General features: G+C 44.8%; 1 protein-coding gene across 4 annotated transcripts in view; it reads left to right on the top strand.

The window, feature by feature from the left end:
* DDX42 (DEAD-box helicase 42) overlaps positions 1-21,857 on the top strand; it is a 459,832-nt gene that overhangs the window by 202,981 nt on the left and 234,994 nt on the right. For all 4 annotated transcript variants that reach the window (XM_069634107.1, XM_069634109.1, XM_069634108.1 and 1 more), the window contains 2 exons: positions 7,500-7,599; positions 20,573-20,620. In XM_069634107.1, coding sequence (XP_069490208.1) covers positions 7,500-7,599; positions 20,573-20,620 — 148 coding nt within the window. The remainder of the gene's footprint in view (positions 1-7,499; positions 7,600-20,572; positions 20,621-21,857) is intronic.

Genomic DNA, 21,857 nt, shown 5'->3' with positions numbered 1-21,857 from the left:
GTCTGTGTATATGTACTGCTTGTTTGCATAATGATCTACCAGGGGTTTGTCCGGTATCTTGTTTTTTTTTAAACCCGACCGGTGTTCACATATGCGTTGACGCACAGGTCTTCTTGTTTTGCCTATATACCAATGGATAAAAGGGCATCTCATGATATATACCGCCCAAGTAGTCTTGCAGTTCGCAAATTCCTTCAAGTTCCATTTGGTGTTGTACAAGTCAATACTTTTAATGTTGGCCATCAGGTTGCATACTGAGCATTGCCCACATTTAAAATGTCCTACTACTGGGGGGAGGGCCCACAGGGTGGTTTGGTTATTTCTCACATTTTATTAATCTTTGTAGGTATGCACCAGCATTTGTTTAAGGTTGCTGTTTATTTTTTTTTTAAAAAGCAAATCTTGGTCTTAAAGCGTTGAAGTCCGGAGTCTTTACCAGGGGCCAGTGTTTCAATATGCTCTTCTTGATTGCATTGCTAATTGGACTTTGTCGCAACACATGTGATTTTATCATGATTGGCCTTAGTTTGTTTTGTCAGATTGATTTCTCATGAGGTAATCTTAGCTCATTTCCCTGCATTTTTTTAATACATTTTTTCGTGGGTACACTTGTTCCAATCGCTCTGTCAGGTCGGTTGCATATATTTCGAATTGTTGGATACTTGAGCAATTCTAATTTTAGGAACTGTCCATACGGTAGGTTCAATTTCAAGGGAGTTGGGTGGTAATTACCATAGTCCGTCTGTGTTTTGTACACTAACCCATGAAGAATGTTTTGTATCTGTGAAAATTATGATGTGACTTGTGTTTTTAGACATCAGATTTTGCAGTAAGGAAACCATGTTGTGAAATAAATCATCCAAAGTTTCCTGCAAATAACCGAAGAGGTTTAGAGTCTTGTTGATACCTGATGATACATGATATTTGTTTTACTGTTTGTGGTCTAAATGCTGGTAAAATACAGGAGAAGGTGGTAGTCTGTGTTTCCTATGTTTCTTATCTCAAGAAGGGTCAGTGTGAGCAGTAGAGTTGTAACAGAGTTTCACATTGACAGTTATTCAAATGAACACACTCGGTTTCTTGATTAAACAATTATTGATTTATTTAACAGTCAGTTATATACGCCTTCTTCAGAAGGGAGTAAAACATGTAACAATTATAATACACTTCAAAACTTCTCTAAATCAGACAATACCCATTGGGGATGACACATAGACACTTCCTACAACCTCAGGTTACTTAAATAGATAGGGCACTGTGGACATTGATTTATTACTGCTAAATTTCGAGCAATACTGAGTATGGTGCTAAGGTTAGAGATAGGAATAAAACAAAGGCTAACAAATAATTAATAAACTGAGTACTTTTTAAACCTTACAATGTCAAGTAAATGTAACCCTTTCCTGTGTGAAAGGTAAAGGCACAGAGTCAAAGGTAAGAAGAGTCTCTCGGGGAGCCAGGACAGCCAATGTGAGTTGAGCAAAGTCTAGGGGAACTGAAGATCTTCTTTGCAGGTAAGTAAGTCTTGCACAATGTTTTTAGAAAAGTTTGTAGAAATACGATTCACTTGAAGGGTCACAAGCTGGGAGGCTTGTGAGGGGGAAAGCTATCAGCAACTCTGCAAGGCCAACCAAGACAAGTCTCAACTGAGAGCAAGTAGGGCTACACAACAAGAGTTACATTCTCATAGACTTTACAGTACCTTTTGGTTGGAAGAAATGGTTCCAGCTGGCTTCTGTTCCTGTACAGCTCTGCAGATCCTTGTGTTCATGGGCCCCAGTCGTGGGGACAAGAGGGAGGACGTCTGGGGACTCCTGCACTGGAATGGGAAGGTCAGTGGCAGTCAATTCAGCGGCACTTTGCAATTTCAGTTCCTCGCGTCTATAGCAAATAGCAACCCAGTGGTTCTCGGATACCACTCTGGACTTTCCTCGCATCTGGGGTCCAGCAATCTGTTGAGGTGGCTCAGGCTTGGTCAGGCCTGCTTCCTGAGAATCCGGAGGATCATCATGGAGCTCAGGTCCGACTTAAATACACTCAATCAATTCTCGTGTTCCTCTCCCTAGCACTTTAGCTCTTTTGCTGGAGTGCAACCTTTTTCCCACTCTCTCGTATTTTTCTGTGAATTGGACACTGTTTCTTTTGACTTTGGAGTCTGACAAAATCCATAGGCATCATCTTTGCATTGTGACACACAGCCCTTCAATGCAGTGGCACAGGGAGGTCTCTTAGATTTTCCAAGAGCAGTGAAGTGAAATTGACTTGACTTACATTATGTAACTTTCTAGACCCAGCACACACTATATTACCATAGGGTGCTGGAGGGGTTACTTAGTATCTCCTTTGTCCAGTTTCTCATGTAACATTTTTGTTACCCTTTCTACAATTAATGGCTGGTAGCAGTGGTTTACTTTTTACAACCATTGTGTGTTTTTACTGCGTGCTGAAATTGCAGCTGCATTAAGACACCCATGGGTGCCCATTTTATCAAAATGGCCCCCTTTTTTCGCCATTTCTTGTTGGAAAGGTCCATCTTGAGATTTACTCTGCGTGCCAAACCAGGTTTGGTCTTTGTTAGTTTTGTCTTTGGTGGGATTCACCAGTGAAGACCGCCTCTGGCTCCAGTATGTCTGGCAGGGGCAGGAAGTGAGGGGGGTGCCAGAAACTCCCTGTGCTTAATCCCCTTGGTTACAGGAATGCACCCAAAGGTGATTGGCCGGCTGGATGTCCTTGGAGGACAGCCACCCTGCTGTGTAATTGACAACTAGGCTGGAATGAATGGGAGAACTCTGCATAAAAGGCAAGGCTTTTGGTTTGTAAGGCAGTCAACCACTGGATGAAGGAATCTGAAGAATAACTTTGAAGAGACACCTGCTGCAACTCCTGGACTGTTGGTTTGTCATGGTGAAGCCCTGCTGCAGTGCTAGACTAGAAAAGCCCTGCAAAGGACAACTTTTCCCCTTGGATTGGTGGGATCAATTGATCCCAAAATGAGCTCATCTGGAAATCCTCACGGTGCTGGCTGAACTTCCGTTGCTGCTGCAGGATCCGAAGTGCCAGGGAGAGGAACACCAGAATCGAGTGAGTGTCCTTAAGTCGGACCTGAGCTCCAGTAAGATCCTCCAGACTCCCATGAAGCAGGACTGAACAAGCCTGATCCACCTCAAGAGTGTGGACCCCCCAGATGCGAAGAAAGTCCATAGTGGTGTCCGCAGTGGTGCTATTTGCGAGAGCCGCAAGGAGCTCAAACCGCAAAGTGCCGCTGATCTGAAGTTTGCCCATTGCTGCCGCCAACCTTCAATTTGTAGTGCAGGAGTCCCCAGACGTCCTTCCTCTTGTCCCCACGACTGAGGCCCAGGAACAGGATCTGCAGACCTACACAGGAACAGAAGCCAGCTGGAACCAATTTCTTCTAACCAAAGGTACTGTAAAACTAAGGGGACTTATCTCTTGTTGTGTAGTCTTGCTTGTTCTCAGTTGAGACTTGTCTTGGTTGCTTTTGCAGAGTTGCTTGCAGCTTTACCCCTCACAAGCCTCCAGCTTGTGGCCATACAGTGATTCTATTTTTTCTACAAAGACTTTAAAAACATTTTGTAAGACTTTTACTTACCTGCAAGAAGTGATTCAGCTCACCTAGACTTTTGCTCAATTAACATTGGCTGGCCTGGCTCCCTGAAAGACTCTTCTTACCACTGACTTTGTGCTTTACCTTTCCTCCAGGAAAGGGTTAATTTACTTTGCATGGGAGGGGGTGGGGGGTTCAAAAGTACTTACCTGCTTCAGAATATTTGTGTAATCTTTGTATTTCCAAAACCTTGTCCGACACCAAACTCTGTATTGCTCTAAATATACAAGTGATATATTAATGTCCACAGTGTCCTAGTTATTTAAGACGCCTCATGGTGTAGGAACCATCTGTGTGCCATCCCAAATGGATGCTTGCTGATTCAGAGAAACTAAGAGGGTGTATTTTGAAGTGTATATTTGTTACTCCTATATTGCTCCCTTCTGAAGAAGGCTTATTCAACTGACCGTTAAATAAATTACTAATTATTTAATCACGAAACCTTGAGTGTAAGAACTTATTTTTAATGTTATTTGTATCGCGCTCATACACGTGTTTCAAGTATTTGAATACTTGTCCCTGTGAATCTCTGTAAAAGCCCTACTGCTCACATTGACCCCTCTTGAGATGAGCCTGGCTGCTCAGCCACACTACCAACCTGTGTGGTACAGACTTATACTAAAGGTTGGGTTACCTATTGCCAGGAGGACAAGGTTGGTGTAGTGTCCCAAAGGGTACTGCATACAATCTTGCCTAACAGTTAACTACAGTTCATAAGGATGGATAGAGAGCTACTTAGTCTCTCTCCCAAAACTTTATAGTCTGAGGTTGGCATACAACACTTACTTATTATCCCCTTCTCTGCTCCTGTGACTTTTTAGTTACATAGACAAACACGTCGTTATGGCTGCTGGCAGTGGACGTGTTCTACCAACTATTGTGTATTTTTTATACCACAGGCTATGTCCATATCCTCGGTAGTGCACAATAGGGTTACCCAAATACCAACTTGAGGCCTCACTACTTTTTTCTCATTTACTAGCATGGTTGTTCTTTGTTAGCCCTTCCTCTAAGATCTGTGTGTGGGTTTTGCCTTTGCCGGGAACCAGTAGGTATCCCCTGCCTATGCTCCCGAGTGTCTGGGCAGGCAGGAAGTGGGAGAAGTCTTCCACCCCCCTGTCCTTTGTCTGCCAGAGTGCCTGAATAGGGCTAGCTTCCACAGGATGTCTGCTGTCCTGATTGGACAGCCAAATGCCCCTTCCTGTAAAAGGCTGGAGAGGAGTGTGTGCTGGAACTGTATAAAAGGTGAGGCTTCTGGAGTGTAAAGGAAGTCGACCACAGGAAACAAGTAACCAAAGAAGAAGACGACCAGAGACTCCTGCAGACCCTTTGCAACACTGTGAAGCGACCAATGCTGTCCTGACGCCATTTTCAATGCGACAGACTAGCTCCGAAGAGGGCGACTCTTTCCCTTTTGGCTGTTTGGTACATCCAGTCCCAAGACCAACTTTGAAACAAGCCATCTCCTGAGGTCCTAGGAGTTTCCAGAGCTACGGAACCCCAATATCAGGAGCGCTGCTGCCCATTTCGAGTGCATCGTTGTGGAAAGTTCAAATCCATCCAAATCTGTTCTGAGATCGCAAGGACACTTCAGAGATCTGATCCAACTTGCCCAGACCCCACTTACCAGAGTGTGGCTGCAGGAAGCGAAGAAGAATGACAAGGTGATCTGTCCTTTGTTGGTGCTGGTGAAAAGGTGCCAACACTGTAGAGTGAAACAAGAAGTTACTTAAAGGCATGCTGCAGGTCCACCCTCGAGACTGCTGCTGGAAGACCCCATCCATTGTCCTGCCTTTTGTCACCAGACAAAGGTATCCAGGCGTCGGGCTCCCGAGCTTGCCACATTGTAGAGGAGCCAACACGAACACTTTCTTCAAACTCAAGGTACTGTGGGGAAAAGGGTATTGCTTACCTGATTCAAAGAAGTCGCTCCAGAGCGTTGGACTGCACATAGAGGTGTCCAGGGCAACCCCTTGCTTACCTTTAACCCAAACTGCTTGTGTCCCCTTTTCAAGTCCGTTTTAAGGTCTCGTTTGTTAGTTGCTAACTTACTGCTTCAGTGACTTTAGACACTGGAAGAAGTCTGCAGGAATTCTTCATTATTCGCGGTTTGTCAAGACTTCAAGCCCTCTCCGAACTGTTTTTTAGCTAGTGTTGCATTTTTGGATTTAAAACACTTGTCAGGCGAAGAAACCGACTCTAGAACCTTGAACTAAGCTCATGTTGCACTAACCGCTTATTTTCCTCCCTTTGGGTGAATTTTCTAAATGTGTTTGTGGAGTAAATACATAACATGTTGAAAACCACTGCATGAGTGTGCAATTACCAATGATACAATAACCTTGCCTTTCCCTTTCTAACATTGCTACAATGTAACCGCAAACAAACACAAAAGCGGAAGTGCCCTTTGAAGTGTATTATGTAGTAAGTGTTCTTTCATTACCCTCTGAAGTATTTAAAGTGATTCTTGTGTAAGTATAATCTATATATTTTATAGAAATATATGTGCAAGTGCTTCTTTGCTGTGCCTGTCTAATTTTCAGAGTACTTGCCTACAGCTCACATCTTCCTCTTAATGACTGCTCAACCACACTACCAAGGTCCTAAGCTAGTACTGACTGATCCTAAGATTTGGGGGATCTGCAAACCACTGGGATAGCTTATTAAAGACTTACTGCCAGTAGGACTTTAGGAAAGCACCCCTAATACTACTTAGCTTGAATGTGTGTTTTGCCATTCTGAAAAGTAAGTATATGTATGGTTGTTTTACTCGCCTGCAAATTGGTTGTGCCTTTTCCCAAAAGTAATGCTTAACTATTTCTTTCAGAATATTAGTGTCCAAGTTCACCAACTGGCTTTTGTTTTCCTTGGTCTGTTTTATACCGATTCTAAAACAAGTCTTAGGTTTTTACCTACCTTTAAGTTGCTGATAGCTCCTTTAAAAGGTATATAGGTTTTACTTAGCTTGAATAGCTGTGTGCCATCCTAAAATAAGTTAGAAAGTTATTGCTTACCTTATTCCGTGTTACACTGACCTGAAAAGTAACTGTCATTGAATATTAGACCAAAAGGTCTTACTCAGCTAGTAGAACTGTTTTATCATAAATGTAGTCATAGGTATATACTGTTCCTTGAATCTGTATTCCACTATTCAGAAAAGTAACCTGGTAACAGGGGTGGTTGATTATGTGATTCCTTAACTGGGTGTCACTGCATAACTGACAGGGTCTACTACCCTTGACTTGCTGTAAAGTAATCTAAAAGTAACTTTTGCCTTTACTCCTCATGAATTGATGTGTCCTATACTAAATGTGTAGAAGGTCTGACTACCCTAGAATTACTGTTGGGTATTCTGAAGAGGGTGTATGCTTTGGTCTGTGTACCTTTTTAAGCATTGTGTTTTTATTAATGTGTGTATGGCTATGACCAGTATGTACACAAGACTTAACTTGGCCTACTTGTAGTCATGATAAACTTTGTATTTTGTATAATATATTTCTGGTTGTAAGTGTTTCTATTGAATCCTTGGTACACTACAGGTTCTATGTACTTTTCTACAACCTTCTCTCCCTCCTAAAATAAACATGGCTGCTGTGTCTACGCTACCATATATTCAGGTGGTACAGCCTTATACTAAGAATGGAGTCTTGTACTATCTCAGTTGAATGGTTTTACTAAGCCCTTAGTTGGACTTCAGAAAAACTGTCCTAACATCTATGAAAGTTAACGCTGGAGAACTACCGTTACTGGTAAGTAACTTAAATCCAGGCCATTCTGTGGATGAATTACTGTTTAATCTATAGAACGTTGAATGTATGATTGACTACCTACATTTGTACCTACATTTTACCTTCTTGAATTTCTTTTCTCATAGGGTCGATTGATTGACCATGTGAAGAAAAAGGCCACCAACTTGCAGAGAGTCACCTACCTTGTATTTGATGAAGCTGATCGAATGTTTGACATGGGCTTTGGTAGGTGTAGGCACACAGCGCTCACTGTTTTGCATTTGTATTTAATTTATATACCGCTTTAAGCCAAAAGCGCTAGTACAAAAATTAAAACTGTACAATCAAAGTGAACTATACATTTTGAGGTAAATCTGAACCGGAGAGGGCGGACAAATAATTGGGAAGAGCGGATTGAAGATGGGTTTTTAAGACTGGTCTGAAAAATACAGAGATCGCCGAATAGAGATGGAGAGCGTTCCATTGTCTGGGAGCAAACGGGGAAAAGGAGCAGACACGAGAGGACTCACAAAGAGTTTTAGAAACAGGAAACTGATTCTGGGAGCAGAGGGCAAATGCAGGAGAATAAAGTCAGAAGTGGGTAGTAACGGGGAGGAGGACACACGATACACTTGAAGACAATTGAGAGGAAATGAATAGACTGTATTCGAAAGGGAGAAGACATTTCGAGCATAGAGGATTGAGCAGAGAAAGAAAAGACTAACAGTTATGATGTCCAGTCCAGTCTCTGAATTCCTGCAGGAGTGACGATGGCCCACCAGACCCCCTTAGCCTACCAATCCAACAGTCCTTAATCACAACTGCTGAACTGGAAAACTCAAGGGGAAAGGGGAGATGGAGAAAATAACGCACACAGGTTTCTTCCTGGACTACTTCTGGACCCAATCACCACTGGACCAGTATGTGCCAAAGATGCCTAAAAGTTAATCACATACATTACTTAGACTGTGCCAATTCAACATCCCCTCCAGTAGTTCCTCCCTCCCAAATCCTCCCCTCATACCTGCAGCCTATGCTTAGTTAGCTGATAGGCTTCCTATACTGTGAAGACTGAAGAAATGCCAGCTTGAAGCTTCTTTATTACTTGCTTGGGCTGTCCTTTCTTCCAGTCACTGAGTACTCTGAGTCTTTTCTTTTATTTTCACTTTCTTTGCATCTTTTAACTATGTACAATGTTTTCTAACTTTCCTTCTGTAGCATCACTGTTCCTTAAGAAACAATTCCAAAACTAGCAGCCTCCACAGGGTTTTTCTAAATGAATTTGTCTCTCAGGAAACCTCTCACTCGGGTAATTGTCTATCTTTGCTATGCTACGCATAAATGGGTACAAGCCCTTCTTTTGCCATTCGGACACTTGAGTTCCCGTACATCTGAACAAAATGGAATCTGCTGCTGGCTTCTTTTGCTCTGTTCAGGGACTCTGTTAGAGTGAGAGAAACGTTAAGCTTACTTGTAAACTTGTCTGTCAGCTTTCCCAGCAATCCGCAGACAAGCGCTCTGAAGACCGTGTACCGAAGATTTGGTTGAAAAACTATGTACAACTTGCACTCAAATTATGCTGCTGTACGCTTACAGCTTAGTTGCCTTAAACGCTGCAAATATTGTTACATTTACTTTTGAGTTCTATAAATAGAGTTCACTTAGCTTCCTTCTTCTGGGTTACTTCACTGGATCTCCAGCTCTGAACTGGATTCACCTGACTCCCACTTTCTTCACAGAAGACCTGCACTAGACGCTTCCTTCTTCAGAGACTAGGATTCTTCTTTAACTCTTTGATTTCCTGCTTTAGATTCTGGAGCTACTTAGACTGCGACCTACTCTGGTAACTAGGATGAAAGGCAGTTTAGAACTCTCTAAAGAATTCCAAACTACCTCACTCCCAGCCACAGCCAATCGCTGCCTCGGTTCAGAGCCCCCATCTTGCCTTGGGCTGACAAAGGCTTCCTGAAGAAAACATTAAGGAAATCTCCAACACACTGTTCCAAGCCATAACCCCAGCACGTACAACCCTTAGTGCCCAGCCTGAATTCCTACCCTCACAGAAGTTATCTGAGAGATGAATGTCTGAAACTGGAATGTCTTGAGTGTGAATAATATGGGACCCTGACATTGTAGACAGAGTGAAGAGGGGGAAGATGAGAGGCAGGAAGACCAAGAAGAGCTGAGCAACCGTCAAAACAAGAGAAAACTACACCGGAAAGATGAAGCTTTGCATGAAGAGGGTCGAGCACGGTGCATGTGGAAGAGCTTAGAGACAGGATCAGGCAGTGGAACAGCTGTGTGGAGTGGATGAAAAAGAGGTGTGAAAGGAAGGGGGAGGGAAGGAAAGCGAGGAGGTAGTAATAGTAGGAGGAATCCTAGTAGAAGGGAAGATTAGATCCTGTTTTCGAAGGGATTGGGGTGAAGAACATTTTACAGCATCCAATTTTGGACTGCAGAAAGGCATTCAGAGACAGTACAATGCAGGGTGTTGAGTACGATTTTCATTTTAGTGTTAAATCTCCCTCGCTTGTGAGTGTTATGGAGAATTCTCATTTCTGTGCTAATTCCTTTCAACCTTGGAGAACCCCAGCTCTTTTGTTGGACTTTAGAACTTTTTAATTTTAACCCTGGAGTGAGTGAGACCCTTTTTTCTCACTCGTGTTTTTACCTGATTTGGATTGTGTTCCACTGTTTTTGGAGTCTGACAAACTCTACTACTACTACTTTTTGTATGTTGTCACACAACACCTACACTGCAGTGTCAGAGAAATCCCTTCGATTTCTCATTAGGTTTAAATACCTTTTCTTGTGTGATCTACTGTTCCCAAGAACAGTGAAGAGAAATTGACTTCACTTACCTTTTCTCTTTGTGGGTCCAGCGCACACCATCTTATGTGGAGTGCTGGGGGGGTTACCTAGTAGCCCCTTTTCCTACATTTGCATGTAACATTTGTATGTTAACCTCACTACATTAAATGGCTGGTGGCAGTGGTTTACTTTTTCCTACCATTGTGCTTTTTTATCACAGGCTGAATCAGCTGCAGTATAGCACCCATGGGTGACCATTGTGTCAAAATGGCCCCCGTCTTCTTTTTTCACCATTTCTTGTTAGTGAGGTCTTTCTTGGGTTTTACTCTGCGCGAAACCAGGTTTAACCCTTTTGTTTGTTTTTGCCTTTGGCGGGCTTCAGGTCTAGTGAATCCTCTGGTGTCCAACCAGAGGGAGGTCAGCAGAAACCCCCATTCCAGAGAGCATTTGGTAAATGCTATGTCTTTGGGTCTGTAGACCATGTGAAAGGAGATGCCCCGGTAAACCTGCAGGGGTCAGCACTGCCTCCTTAGCCTTCAACCCTGAGGGTGAAGTGCAAATGGCTAGTGCCCACTTTTACCTATTGGCTGAAGAACCCTTGGGTGTTCAAGCCAATGTATACTTAGAGCCCCTTGGTCTGGGTAAGAAACAGAATATGGATGCGTAGAACTCCATTCCAGAGAACTCTAATGGGTATTAAATGGACAGTGTTCTTGTAAATGGCCACGTCACTCCTGCCACGAGAGACACTGGGACCAGCAGAACTGTAGTGGATGAAAGCTTTTTCAAGCCTGAGGATGTTGCTAGGGCACCCAAAGGTCCCACTTGATTTGCTGGAGGCCCTGTCCAATTGGTTCCAGTTCTACCAGCTCTCATTCAGTGTAATAATATGACAGTGAGGATTCCTGTCAGTATTCAGAATGAGGTCCCTGGCAGAGTCCTGTTGGGGAATGACTTAAACACTAGCAGTAGTGTACAGTTCCCCCAGGCTTCCCAGTATGAGGGAACAGAACCAAATTGGCTAGAGAGGCAACCTTAAGAGACCACTCTGAGCCTGTGGGAACCTCTACATAGACCCCCACTGTAAGCCCTTGTGTTAGTAAGTTGACATCTAACCAAGGCAAATCTGAGGCTAGAATAGTAGGGAAATGGGAGCCCCAGCCAAGCTCCATCATTGCCCATCCAGTTGTGCAGTCTCTGACCCACCCTGCTTCTGAGTAAGAGGTGGATAGACAAATTGGACCCCTCTATAGGACTATGAGAACTGGCAATTCTCAAAACTGGTGGAAAACTAGGAAAAGTGGGTCTAAGGCTAAACACCTTAAGACTGTTGGAACTTCTACTGAAGACTCCAGTGTAAGTCCTAATGTTAGGAGGAAACATCTAAAACAGGTAAGGCCAGATCTCAGAGGAAGTGGAGGCATGTACCTTGCTCGACCAGAGTCCCTCCAACCAAGATACCCGAGACCCAACCTGCTCTTGTGAGAGATGGTGAGGAACCATGGAGGCCCCTCTAGGTCTAAGGGATTCCTTTCTAAGGACCCCTTGAAAAAGCCTATTGTAGGTTCAGAGGTTGGTAAAACTTCTGAGGGACTTTTAAATCAGATCCCCTATACATCAAATAAGAAAGATGTACCAAACAGGGTTTGTAGGTCATATAGCTTACAGATGAAAACTGATAGAAAGTGCCATAGCAAGGGTTACAAAAGGGTGCTGGTGTACTCAGCAGGCCATTTAACCGACTTGCAATAGGAGATCCATACTGATGGGGATTAGATCAGGGGTGTTGCTAGGTCTGGAAAAGACCCGGGGCTGCGCTAATGTTGGAACTGTTGGGACCAGGGGCTAGCTATCCTTTTGGCTGGAGCTCCTGAGATTCTATCCGGGGCTACAGCCAAAAGACCAGGGGCAATAGCCCCCTTAGCCCCCCCTAGCAACGCCTCTGGATTAGATACTCCTGTCCCTTAGTCTGGGGGGGACGAGTGTTAGGGAGAATTCTGAAAATTTGCTAATTCCTCTCTACCTTAGAGACCCCCAGCTCTTTGGGACTCTGTACTTTTTAATTCTGTTCGTTTTCCGTGTTTATTTCTTTTGATTGTGGAGTTTTAAACCACTCAATAGGCATCTTTTTTTGTGTGTCACACAGCACCCTCAGTGCAGTGGTACAGGGAAACCTTTTAGGCTCTCCCAAGGTTTAAACACCTTCACTGGGATTAACTGTTTCCCAGAGAAAGTAAAGTGAAATTGACTTTACTAGTCTTTTCAAATTCCTGGACCCAGCAAACCCCATCTTATAATAGCGTGCTGGAGGGGTTACCTAGTATCCCCTACGTCTAGAAACTCATGTAGCAGTCAAAATTGTCCCGGGAGGATAACTCAGCGGCAACGTGCTTGCCTTGGAAGCAAGACCATGCTAAGCAACACAGGTTTGATCCACGGGTCCGCGCTTACAAACCTCTGGGTATTTAAGCGCGTTATAAATTCGTAACTAAGACAAAACAATTCCTGTAAAGGCGCCTCGATGCCCGTGGGCTGTGAGAGCGCTTTAAAAATGCAAATAAATAAATGCTACCCTTTTCTATCGAAATGGCTGGTGGCAGTGGTTTTACAACAAACTACCATGATTTTTCCTGATGGCGAACACCGGTAGCTAAAAATCACAGCAGCCATGTTTTTCAAGATGGTGTCTGAGCCCCCTTTGTTTAAACAGGTCCTGGTCTTTTTTTCTCAATTTCTTTTTGAAAAGGGCCTTCTAGAGTTTGTCTCTGCTCGCCAAACCAGGTTTGGTCCCTTTGTTTCTACGGCTTTGCCATGCTTCAGGACTGAAGACCGCCTCTGCTGCCCGAGTGTCTGGGGTGGGCAGGAAGTTAGGGAGGTGCCCGAAACTCCCTGTGCTTGGTCTCCTAGGAGACCCAAATGCACTCTGGCGTAATTGGCTGGCTGACTGACCGGCAAGGACAGCCATCCTGCTGGGTGAGTGGCAGCTAGGCTGGAATGAATGGGAAGAAACCTGATAAAGGGAGTCTCTTGGCTTTGAAGGCAGAGTCGACCACTGGAACGAAAGAACCGAAGACTAGCTGGAAGAGGACAGCTGCTGCAACTCCTGGACTGTTGGTTTGCCTAGTGAAGCCCTGCTGCAGGTCCGAATCGCCAAGTTCATCTCGACAGAGAAGCCCTTCAATGTCGACTTCTCCCTTTGAGTTAGTGGGACCAATCAACTCGTAAGCCACCTGGACACCGTTCTCGGAGCTGGTTGCATTTTCCTCAGCGTGCTGCAGGACACCGAATAACCAGGGAGGAGGACACCAGTTTGTGTGCTTGACGACAGCTACCAGAATCGAAGATTTGGCAGCTTTGTGAACTGTCCCCCCCGCAGTGCAGGAGTCCCCTGACGTCCTCCCTCTTGTTCCCACGACTGAGGCTCAGGAACAGCGAGATATGCAGGAACTGCCAGGATCAGAAGTCTTCAGCTGCACCTTTCTCTTCATTTGTAAGGTACTGTGAAATGCGACTGAGTACTTGCCTCTCGCAGTGAAAATGCTTGAAACTTTCCCAATTTGTAGGCTTAATCAGCTTGTGACCCAACATGATTCTTTCTCTTAAGAACTACTTCTGAGAACTTTGGCAAAGACTTTTCCGTTCAACTACCAGAACTGCTTCATTCCCCAAGACTTTAGCCCATTGACTTTGTCCTGACCTATTGCATTGAATTAACCCCTTTGGTGAACCCAAAGTATTTGCACTCTCTAAGAGTAACTGTAATTTTTATTTTTATTAACCTATGCCATTTTGCTCCTCCTTCAAAGTGGTTTAAATGCCTCAGAAACGTACAGTATAAAGTACTGACGTATATTTGTGTAATATAGATTGCCTCCTAGAGAATGTTTTATAACTGACTGAAATAAATTAATAAGCGTTTTACCAAGAAACCTTGAGTGTAAGAGTTTATTTCAATACTTGTGATTGTAGACCTCTGTAACATCATTACAGCTCACATTCCCCTCTTGAGATAAGCCTGGCTGCTCAGCAACGCTAACAAAACTGTGTAGTACAGACGTATACCAAAGGTTGGTTTGCTTACACCTGTAGTCCTAGTTGTGTGTAGGAGCACGAGACTCTTAAGTCCCTGCAACAGATTACACAAATATCCTCCCCCGCAAAGGGGAAGTGGGTCCTGGCGGTCCTTTCGAGGCCAATCCCGTTGCACACAAAACGTATACAATACGGGAAACAACTGGAACTCAGGACGAGCATCCAGCACCCCTGCCAACTATCCACATAGGGGTCAGCGGCACAGCAGAGGCTCCAATTCCAGGTGCGTCACAGGCTCCGGTCAGAAATGACCTACGGATCCAAGTCCCCTGCCATGTCACCCAGTCGGAGGGGGGGGGGGGTCGCTTAACATCTTTCCTTTCAAAATAGAGGGGATTACATCAGACCAGTGGGTTCTAAAACGGTCGCCCACGGGTACTGTGTGGAATTCGCCTGACCCCCACAATTCAGACCGCCCAGAGCACGACGCCTGACGCCAGACCATCTGCGAATCCTAACACAAGAAGTAGAGGCACTTCTGGGAAAGGATGCCCTAGAAGCTGTCCCTATTCTTCAGGTAAACTAGGGTATTTATTCAGTGTACTTCCTTGTACTCAAAAAGGACCTCACCATGCTCCCTGTGTCAGACTTGCGCCAGCGAACAAGTTTGTCAAACGTCCAAAGTTTCGTATGGTAACCCTGCAGGAAGTAATCCCACAGTTGAAACAGGGATTACATGGCAACATTGGACATGAAAGATGCATACTTTCATATTTCAATGTTGCCAGCGCACAGAAAATATCTAAGGTTCATGATAGAGGACAGGCACTATCAATTCAAGGTACTCCCTTTCGGCATTGCCTCGGGACCACAGGTGTTTACAAAGGTCCTGGCAGTAGCAGCAGAATACCCGCGCAGACTATGCAGGAAATGAATATATCAGTAGGAGACAGAGCCGTCGGCGAGGAACTGTGGGGTTCCGCAGCTTCCGCGGAAGAAATACAAAGAAGAGACATGACAGAACAGGGAGCTCTGGTACAAGATGGCCCTGTTGCTGGAATTCCTCCCCGACTACAAGCGGTTTGAGTTGCTGGAGATCCTCCAGGAGGGCGAAGTGGCATTGCACCATGCCTTCACCCTGGCCCTGGACATCGCACACACAGGGTTCCAGCAGATGGTAAACCCTGTCTTTCGCCGTGGCTAGTTGAAAGCCACCAACTTTTACCAGGAAGTTCAGATGAGGGTCCTGGACATGCCGTTTGGGGACAATCTCTTTGGGAAGACTGTCAATGACTTGTTGCAAGCAATGAAGAACGACAAACAGCCTTGGCCCTAGACATGCTTCAGCAACACCGCCCTTCCATTTGTGCTTTTAAAAGGCAGATTGTCAAAAGGGTTTCGGTGGCAGATCGTCCTCTTACCATCTACCCTTCTGTTCCACGACCCAAGTGGCCTACAGGGGTCGTTCCAAGGCTTTCAGAGGTGGCCACCATCGTCACTCCCAAGGCGGCATGCAGGCCCCGAAGCAGGACTGAACCGGCCAGGACGTCGGGGCCCTTACCCATGCACCCCAGTGGGAGGCTGGCTAGCGGGCTTTGTCGCGAATGGAAGATCTCGACCGACTGATGGGTGCTGGATGCTCTCGCCCACAGACACTCTAAAATTCCAGCATAAGTGTCTGCAGATACCACGGTGTCCGGCAGGAGCAGCACCTCACTCAGCTCCTGCAGGAGGTACGGGCCATGCTAGGAAAAGGGGCTATCGATCATGTTCAAAACGACTCCGGGGCGCCGGAGTTTACTCCAGATACTTCTTGCCCTTTCTAAAGAAGGCTTATTTAAAACGGACTGTTAAATAACTTTACTATAAAAACTTCACTATGTGTTATTTGAATACTTGCATTTATGAACCTCTATGTTGCACCTCTACAGCTCACATTTGCCCCTCTTGAGATAAGTCTGGCTGCTCACTCTACCAAGTTGTATAGTACAGACCTATACCAATAGTTGGGTTATCTATTGCCAAAAGGACAAGGCTGGTGTAGTCTCCCACAGGGTTACTACATACAATATTGCCTAACAGCGGCCTTCAGGGCTGAAGCCCGCCAAAGGCAAAACAAAGGGCTCGTATCAGGGCTGAAGCCCGCCAAAGGCAAAACAAAGGGCTCGTATCTGCCTCGACGCACAGAAAGAACTCTCAAACAGAAAATGGCAAAAAAAAGGCCAGGACCATTTTGACAATGGTCACCCATGTGTGCTGTACTGTGCTGATTGTTCAGTGTGTGGTAGAAAATCCCAATGGCAGGAAAAATGTAACTACTGCCACCAGGTGTTTAATGTAGTGAGGGTAACATAAAAATGTTACATGAGAATGTAGGAGAAAGGGCTACTATGTAACACCCCAGCACTCCATATACAGTGGTGTATGCTGGACCTACAAAGAGAGAAGGTAAGTAAAATCAGTTTCACTTTACTATTCTTGGGAATAGTAGTTGACACAAGAAAAGGTATTTAAACCTTATGAGAAATCTAGAGGATTTCTCTGACACTGCAATGAAGGTGCTGTGTCACCATACAAAAAGTAGATGCCTATGGAGTTTGTCAGCATCCAAAAAACATTGGAAACACATAATCCAAATCAGGTCAAAACACATGAGAGGGCGAATGTTAGGGAGAATTTTCAGTTTAGTGCTAAATTCCTCCCACCTTGGAGACCTCCAGCTCTTTTGCTGAACTTTGGGACTTTGTACTTTTAATTCTAGGTATTTTCTGTGTTTCTTTTGTATGGAGTGTGACAAACTCCATAGGCATCATCTTTTAACATTGTGACACATTGCACCTTCAGTGCAGTGGCACAGGGATGTCTTCTAGATTTCCCAAAGGTTTAAATACCTTCTCTGACTTTACTTACATTTGTAACTTTCTAGACCCAGCACACACTATCATACAATAGGGTACTGGAGGGGTTACTTAGTATCCCCTTTGTCTAGTTTCTCATGTAACATTTTTGTTACCCATTCTACATTTAATGACTGTTGGCAGTGGTTTACTTTTAACTACCATTGGGAGTTTTTACCGCAGGCTGCATTCACAGCTGCAGTAAAGCACCCATAGGCCATTTTGACAGAATGGGCACCTGTCTTCTTTTTTTGCCATTTCTTGTTGGAGATTTCTTGAGATTTATTCTGCGTGCCAAACCGGGTTTGGTCCCTTTGTTTGTTTTTGTCTTTGGCGGGATTCACGAGTGAAGCCCACCTTTGGCTCCAGTATGTCTGGAAGGGGCAGGTAGTGAAGGAGGTTCCCGAAACTCCCTGTGCTTAATCCCCTTTGTTACAGAAATGCACCCAAAGGTGATTGGCCAACTGGCTGTCTGGCATGGACAGCCACCCTGCGGTGTGATTGACAGCTAGGCTGGAATGAATGGGAGAAACCTGCATAAAAGGCGAGGCTTTTTGGCTTGGAAGGCAGTTGACCACTGGGCAAAGGAATCCGAAGGAGACATTGAAAGAGACGCCTGCTGCAACTTTTGGACCGTTGATTTGCCTGGGTGAAGCCCTGCTGCTGTGCTGAAGCTCCGAATTCACTTCGACTAGAGAAGCCCTGCAAGGACGACTTATCCCCTTGAGTTGGTGGGACCAATCTTCTCCAAAGTGAACTCGTTTGGACATCATCCCGAAGCTGGCTGTACTACTGCTGCTGGAACCGAAGTGCCAGGGAGAGGAACACCAAATCGAGTGGATCGCTTTTATGTCTGACCCAAGCACTAGGAAAATCCTCCAAATTTCCCTGATGTAGGACTGACCAAGTCGAGCCACCACAACAGAGTGCTGGACCTCAGAAGCAAGGAAAGTCTGAAGTGGTATCAGAGAACCGCAGTGTTAATGGCTGCCAGACACGAGGAGCTGAAACACTGAAGTGCCACTGAATTGAAGTTTGGCTGTTGCTGACCGTTCCGTTGTGTTTGAGGAGTCCCCAGATGTCCTCCCTCTTGTCCCCACGACTGAGGCCCAGGAACAAAAGGATCTGCAGAGCCACACAGGAACAGAAGCCAGCTGGAACCATTTCTTCAAACCAAAGGTACTGTGCAGTCCAAGAGAACTCGCCTCTTGTCGCCTTACTTGTTCTCATTTGAGACTTGTCTTGGTTGCTTCTGTAGAGTTGCTTGCATCTTCTACTTCTCCCAAGACTCCAAGCTTGTGGCCCTAATTGATTCTACTTTTTCTACAAAGACTTCTAAAACATACTGCAAGACTTTTACTTGCCTGTAAGAAGTGCTTCAGCTCACCTAAACTTTTGCCCAATTGACATTGGCTGGCCTGGCTCCCTGAATGACTCGTCTCCCCTCTGATTTTGTCTTTTTACCTTCCTTCCAGGAAAGTGTGAACTTACTTTTCATTGGGGGGTTCTAAAGTACTTAACTGCTTCAGAATATTTGTGTGATCTTTAGTCTTATTCTTTTCTTTGAAACCAACTTCAGTATTGCTCTACGTGTACCAGTGATGTATGAATGTCCAGTGTCCTAACTATTTAAGTCACCTGAGGGTGTAGGAAGTGTCTGTGTGCCATCCCAAATGGGTACTTGCTGATTCAGAGAAACTAGGTGTGTATTTTGCAGTGTATTTGTGTAACTATTATATTGCCCCTTCTGAAGAAGGCTTACTCCTGTGTTGTTTATTTGGATACTTGTCACTGTGAAACTCTGTGTAACCACCCTACTGCTCAAATCAACCGCTCTTGAGATGAGCTTGGCTTCTCAGCCACACTACCAACCTGTGTAGTACAGATTTATACCAACGGTTGGGTTCCTATTGCCAGGAGGTCAAGGTTGTTGTAGTGCACCCAAAGGGTACTGCCTACAATCTTGCTTGACAGCGAAAAAGGTCTCACTCCAGGGTTGAAATTAAAAAGTACTAAAGTTCAGCAAAAGAGCTGTGGGTCTCTTAAGGTTGAAGGGAATGACCACATAAATGAGAATTCTCCCTAACACTCTGCTGCACTGCAACAAGAATGCTTCCAGCTGGAACAAATTCTTCAGTTCACAGGTACTTTGGAGTTGGGGTACATCAACCATTTGGGGCGCTTTCTACCTTGGGGAGTTCTAATTTACCACCTTTAGATTTGACCTCCACACACTTGCACTAGACTTGCAGATTGTGCTTCTTCAAGGTGACTCCTGTTGAGTTGCTGTGATTTTCTATTTGAACTACTACAATATTTTCTAAGAGAACAGCAGCACTTTGAACTGGCCCGTTGACTTTTGCTGTTCTGGCTCCCTATAGGCCCTTTTCGTAACCTATTGGCTTTGGCAGTGCTTATTACCTTACAGGTTCTAATTGTTGAACACTATCATTGCTCTGATAAGGCTGCTTGCATCCCTCTGGGAGAATCGTTTTGTCTAGAATACCAGCGTGCTCTGATTTAACTAACATTTCCCTACCTTCTAACTCGATACTGTAAAGATGATACAAAATAAGTGTTATTACTGACCTCAAATGACGTCCCTCAGTGTGCTGGAAAATGTATAACTTATGAAATAATTACTCACCTGCTTTATTTTGTTTTTAATTGAATCCTAATTTGGGATTAATGTTACTATCAGTTGCTGCTTTTTAAAGAATGCTTTAATATCTCTGTGTATTTTAAGATGAGCCTGGCTGCTCTGTCACACTACCAACGTGTGTAGTACAGACCTATATTAAAAGGTGGTATACCCAATACCAATAGATGTCTTGTGTAGTCCCACACCAGTTGGACTGCATCAATTCTTACCTAACAGTCCCCATCCACTCTTGACTGGGTCAGGTGCCTAACCATGCAACACTACCATTTGTGTATGTTAATTATGTGTTCACCACGCCCCTAATCTATGTATTCTAAGCCTTACTCCGCCTCATTACCAAGAGACTTTTGTGGTAAACCATTGCAGGTCCACCAAGATTGGCTTCTCGGAACACTACACTAGTAGTGGTCCTCAAAAACAATTGGCCTCTTTAAACCCCACACCAGTGATGTTCTAGTAAAACCCTCATATCGTCAGTTTAGGGGAATTATTTGCCACATCAGAGAATGAAACTGAAATTCTTGAACTTTTGAAAGTTTGGGATAGGAGTAAGGGATCTAAAACTAAGAAGAACTTTAACATCAACAAAAAAATGTTGCATGTTTATTTTCTGTTATCAGCTGGCACAATATTGCATTTGTCAAATGCACCCCAGTCGCTGTTTGCAGCAATAAAACCCCAAGAAGTTATGTAAACATGTATTGTGATTACTATTTTGTATATGGAATTCCTATTGCACCAAAATCTACATCTTACAATTGTTCATGTCACTGATGAAAGGCCACCTAACTTATGTTTCTCTCCAACTTCTTAACAGAGTACCAGGTCCGCTTGATTGCAAACCATGTGCGTCCAGACAGGCAAAGTATGTTCAAATTATTTGTGTTCTTATAAATTGAGCAATTATATTCCTCCATCTTGTGCTCTAGCATCCCAAAAACTGTTCACTAATTTCTCGTGCTTAACTTATAATGCTTTCTTTTCTCAAGGTTGCCTTTTTGACATCAGTTTTTAGTGTTTCCTCAACTCGATGCTTCCATCTGACAGTAACTTTAATACATGTTTTATTACTGTAGATTAGGTCAAATATCCTTTCTCCAGCATGGGGTCTGGTATGGATTCATATGCTCATGATTATTCCCTGTCGTCAGGCTGGGAATCCTCGGTAAAGAAAAAAACTGTTTCATTTCTGAACTGTCTTTCTCCTAACAATCACTGAGCTCTGGGTCATACTGCCCCCTGCCAATGACTGCCCTCTAACTAAGCCTCCTCCTTGAGACCTCTCCTTCAGATTTTTACCGCACGTTCAAGTGTTGGGAGTTCTCGTGTTTAGCTCTCGAGCTTTTATTGCGTTTTTTGACAGTCGTTCATGCCTTGTGCTCCATCGATTAACCTTCCAATTAACGGGGACCCATATTATGGATTTCGGCTAGTTTCTTCATGGAGGCTTCCAGAAGATTCTCAGGCCTATGCCGCGTGGACCATGTCGGAGGAAAAGGATTCAACTCCCCTGTTCAGGATTTGCTGCGGCTGGCAGAATGTCTTTTCGGACGACCAGCATTCCGAGTGCCTCTATTGCCTGTACCCGCACAAGGAGGAGGATTGTGTGTTTTGCCAGGAGATAGTCCCTCGCAAGATGAAGGATCGGCACAGGCGGCTGAACGAGTGGCTACAGGCCAAAGCCTCTGCTCTGGGTGGGTCCCTGCACCATGCCTCTCCAGGTTCCAAGAAGGCTGAGCAGGCTTCTAAGTCCTTTGAGGGTGCCCCTCCCACAGGGGTCGTACAGAAGGCTACGCACCGTGCCCACTGCCACCGGGAGCGCCATTACGATGGGCTCCTCCGCAGTCAGGGCGCGTTCGACATCTCCAGCCTCCGTCACCAGTCAACGCTCAGGATCTGCGGCCAAGAGGAAGTCGGACCATGCAGGCAAGCTCAAGGAGTGGCCCAAGTCCGTCATACCGGAGAAATCCAAGGGGGAGTGGGACTCGGACCCTCCCCCTAAGGAGAAGGTCAAGCAGGACAAGGCTCTGGCTCTGACCGTGAAGTCCCAGGTGCACCCACCGAACATCCAGCCTTCCATCGAGGGGGTGGCAGCGTCTCTG

Source organism: Ambystoma mexicanum, chromosome 13, assembly GCF_040938575.1.
Source record: "Ambystoma mexicanum isolate Mex_15411 chromosome 13, UKY_AmexF1_1, whole genome shotgun sequence".
NCBI classification, from domain to species: Eukaryota; Metazoa; Chordata; class Amphibia; order Caudata; family Ambystomatidae; genus Ambystoma; species Ambystoma mexicanum.
Note: the sequence above shows the minus strand (reverse complement) of the source record. Positions and strands in the feature narration are given on the sequence as shown.